The sequence below is a fragment of the Diabrotica undecimpunctata genome, unplaced genomic scaffold (assembly GCF_040954645.1).
Source record: "Diabrotica undecimpunctata isolate CICGRU unplaced genomic scaffold, icDiaUnde3 ctg00002068.1, whole genome shotgun sequence".
Lineage (NCBI taxonomy): Eukaryota > Metazoa > Arthropoda > Insecta > Coleoptera > Chrysomelidae > Diabrotica > Diabrotica undecimpunctata.
The window spans coordinates 6,887-11,132 of record NW_027313121.1 but is presented as its reverse complement, the minus strand read 5'-3'; the positions used below and the strand labels follow the sequence as shown (position 1 = coordinate 11,132).

The 4,246-nt window shown below is 31.6% G+C and overlaps 1 protein-coding gene across 1 annotated transcript; it reads left to right on the top strand.

Moving 5' to 3' along the window:
* The first annotated feature begins 585 nt into the window (after nucleotides 1–585).
* On the top strand, nucleotides 586–3,992 carry LOC140431820 (drosomycin-like). Its single transcript, XM_072519698.1, has 2 exons — nucleotides 586–681; nucleotides 3,707–3,992. Exon 2 carries the CDS (start codon nucleotides 3,715–3,717, stop codon nucleotides 3,913–3,915), a length of 201 nt encoding a protein of 66 aa, XP_072375799.1. The 5' UTR covers nucleotides 586–681; nucleotides 3,707–3,714; the 3' UTR covers nucleotides 3,916–3,992.
* The last annotated feature ends 254 nt before the right edge of the window (nucleotides 3,993–4,246 follow it).

Below are 4,246 nucleotides of genomic sequence, written 5' to 3'. Positions count from 1 at the left end.
TTAAGAGTAAGTCACTGAAAATCTCATTTTCGTAAAAAAGTGGAGCTGCCTGGTTATTGCAGCCACCCCTTTAATTGGAATAAAGCAATACAAAATACAAAAACAGTTCAATGTTTCCAGTCAAAAACCCTTCGAACAATAGTGCTTACATTATTATGTTTCTAATTATACACTTTCTTAGCGAAAGTGGTATTCCATTCATTCGAAAATCCTTAGCTTATATGCAAACAGAACCGAAGAAAAAAATTGCACATATTATTCTCCAATAATAAGACAAATGTACGTATGCCTTTTCAGATTCTTTAACATACTTGGACAATTTTTTATCTTCCTCATTTGTCTTTACCCCCAACAGAACAGTTTACTTGTCACTTGCTATTGTTTCTATATGTCTTTTTGTTTTTTGCTAATTCTTGGTTTTCCATACAACTTTTACATCCTTTATTATTTATATACATTAAATTTTATAAAAAAGTGATTTTAATATTCTTTTGTCCGCGTAAAAACGTTAATTATTATTTTTTGGTAATTAGCAGTTATCGCAATTTTATAATACATAAATTTGCAGACATTAATACTCTTATCGGTAACAAGTTTTTGTATATAAACGCATATACCACTCTTAAACAACAACCATCATCTAGAAGTCTTACACATTTTGTACAACAAAATATACACTTTGTAAGTATAATTTTTCTACAATTATATTATATATCAACCTTGACAACAAATATTCCTTTTATTAATTTTTTATTTTGTCATACTCAATTTGCGTGCCATATGTTGAAATGATTTTGGCCAGTACAAGTTTGGTCATGTATTGTGTTCTACCCGGTCTGCAATAAGAACTATTTTTTCGGCAAACTTCAAATTATTCAGAAACTCATAATTTTTGTTAATTCTAATATTTTTGTAATTACTACTTCTCATTGCACTCTGCAACAAAGTGGAGAATAGTTGTCTTCTTGTTTAATACCCTTCTTCAAGGAAAATGTGTTTGCGTCGTCATAGTACATTCTGACTTCATCTGTTGCAGTATTATGTATATTCCGCAGAAAAGTTACCTATAGTCGGTTCGCTATATTTACGCGGGTTTCGGATTAACAAAATTATGCTAATGACTCATTGATAACCAGTTGCAGTAAACGACTTCCCAGAAATTAGGTAAAAACTGCATTAATGGTCATATTTTAAAATACATTAAAATAACATTAGGGTAGGTATAAATTTGTTACAATATTGCAGTTGAATTGATTCTTTGCCAGTGTTGACATTGTATGTTTGGTGGAAATATTTAAAAAATGCCTGGACTTGTGTTAGATGTAGATAGTCTAATTTGTAGTGTACATAAGTATTTTACGGATGAAAAAGAAAATGGCGGTCCTTTAAAATCGGTAATGTCTGTTCAACAACGCGTATGTGATGCTCTAGGAATTAGTGAAACCAAACTAAGAGGAGTATTACAAAATCGCAATAATGAACGGCCGAAAGAAGATCACCGAAAAACTCGCCTATCATTGAAAACGAAAGATATTCCAGATGGAAAAAAATTTGAAATTCGTGATACCATTTATCGAATGCGAGCCAACAAGGAACATGTGACCTTAAATACAATTCTCTCGGAATTAAAAGATAGAAAATTTGACGAAATTGGCAGAACAAGTCTATTGCAAGTGATACATAATTTGGGTTTCAAATTTCAAAAGGAGGATAACAGAAAAGCCCTTTGTAAAAGAAGTTCTGTTGTGCATAAAAGAATTAACTTTCTAAGAAAATATTCTAAATTAAAAGAAGAAAGGGCAAATTTTATATATTTAGACGAAACATAGATATTTTCTAGGGGTGCAACCAAGAGAATATGGCAAGATGATAACGTAAAGTCTATCAAACATACTGATGGAGAAGGGAAGCGACACATAATTTTACATGCAGGAGGGAAATCGGGTTTTATTTTAGACAATGCATCTTACCATTCTGAAGTATTAAACAAAAGTCTAACGAATTCTTGGACTGTTAATAAAATTAAAGAATGGTTGACAAAGGAACATATACCATTTACACAACATATTTTAAAATCAGAATTATTACGCTTGGAAAATATCCACGCAAAACCAAAAACCTTTGTTGTGGATCAGATTATTGAAAGTTACGGTCATCAAGTTTTACGTCTGCCACCGTATCATTGCCAGTTTAATCCCATCGAATATGGGGAATAGCAAAACAATATTATGACAACCATATTGGGCCTAACGGTTATAGCGACGACGCAGTTCGGGAAACTTGGCGAAAGGCACTTTCAATTGTAACTCCAGAAGTGTGGTGCAACTGTATATTCAAGTGCGAGAAACTAATAGAAGATTGGTGGACTCCTGAAAATAAAATAAACGAAATAAGTCCAATCATAATAACAATTAATGGTGATGACAGTGATGATGATGACGATTATGATATTTTTGATGATAATGACTGATTTTCATTTTTGTTGGCAAGTTAAATTTTTTTATTTTTCATTATAAATTCTCTCCATGGAACAAATATACATAGACCATATTTTCTGTGTGAAGTGTAATATAAAATTATTATTAGGTTTATATTAGCCACATTAGACTCCATTAATGAAGTAATTCTCCTTATTATACTGTCAATTATATAAAAGATTTTCCATTATTATTTAATTAAAAAAAGTTATGGATTATTTTTCATTTCATTTGACCAGTTGATATTTCCCCAAAGAGCAGGTAATTAAAACTGGGTACTTACAATAAAATTTTTAATCCGAAACCCGCGTAAATATAGCGAACCGACTTTACCTATGATCAATACTACACTGTTATCGCTTTTATCTGTTAGCTAAACTGGACTGTGACCCAAATTTTTCTATTCTATAACTTTTTTTATCAAGGACTTTATTACTTGTAGTTGAATATTATCATTTGCGCATCTATTTTTCTGCTCTAACTCCTCTAAAAAGACAGGCATTATAAAGAGCTGTAAAATCTTTTATGACGAATTTTCCTCACAGCTTTATTTTACTTACATTACCATCTTCTTCAGGTGTTTTGTTGTTCTTCGTACCTTTTAAAGCTGATTCAACTTCCTCTTCGGTTATATTCGGAAGTTTCTGTGATCCTTGATCCTTTCTACTATTAGGATTTCTACATCTGGAATTAGACCATATCGACTATTTAATGTTGTATAGTACTCTTTAATGATTTTCAAGATCTCTTGTTGCTCCTATATAACACGTCTTTCTCTTTTGTTTTGTTCTATGGTATTATTTACTTCTTTAGTTCTAAAGTTCCTTATCTCTTCTAACGGCTTTTGAAATGTTTTAGTATAAATTCCTCATTATGTGTTGTTGTGTGCTTATCTTTGATTCCCTTTTTTTGCATTAGGTTTCTTGTGTATTCAGTGAGTTTTTTTATATTACCTTGTTCCTTCTTAAGTACGCCCACTAACGTTTTGTTAATATGTTCAATATTGATTTCATCTTAACAGTCTTTCCGTAGGTAACTCTTTATTTCTTACTGGTATAAACTATATCGTGTATTTCAGGCATCTAAATTTGTGATATGCACATAACACTCCCATATATGACCGAAACGATAGAAATACATTCAAACTCAAACCGATATCTGTAATAGTTATATCTTTTGTATATAAAAATTTCTATTAAGGTTCATTACTAAAAATTACTTTTTTTTAGATTACACAATGAAGATCTATTTCTTATTCGCCATCTTCCTTGTTCTCGCTATCAGTGCCAAAACTACCTTCGGGGATTGCTTATCTGGTAGATATAAGGGACCTTGTGCAGTCTGGGATAACGAAACGTGTCGCCGTGTATGCAAAGAAGAAGGAAAACCTAGTGGACATTGCAGTCCTAGTCTTAAATGTTGGTGTGAAGGATGTTAACATAATGTTTTTAATTGAATCTGTTCGTATCTTTAGATGTTTTTAATTGCACAATAAATACAAGAGCTCTTTATTTATTTTTTGTATTCTTCAATAATAATAGATATATAACAAGATCAATAATAAAAAATAAATAATATATAAACATAAAAATTAGGGTAGCGGGTAGACACTTTTCTACGATCCTGGTAGAAAATAGGTCTACTTCAGGGAAGCATCCCTGCCCACGCGAGCCATGCTTTGCTCTCAATTCCTTACTGAAAGAAATCATGTCCCATTCCTTTATCCTTCCAAAATCTAGTTACCTACTTCCTATCCCTCCCTGGTGAAG

Excerpts from the sequence above, each read along its gene's own strand:
- LOC140431820 (XM_072519698.1), top strand. The coding sequence starts at position 3,715 with ATGAAGATCTATTTCTTATTCGCCATCTTCCTTGTTCTCGCTATCAGT.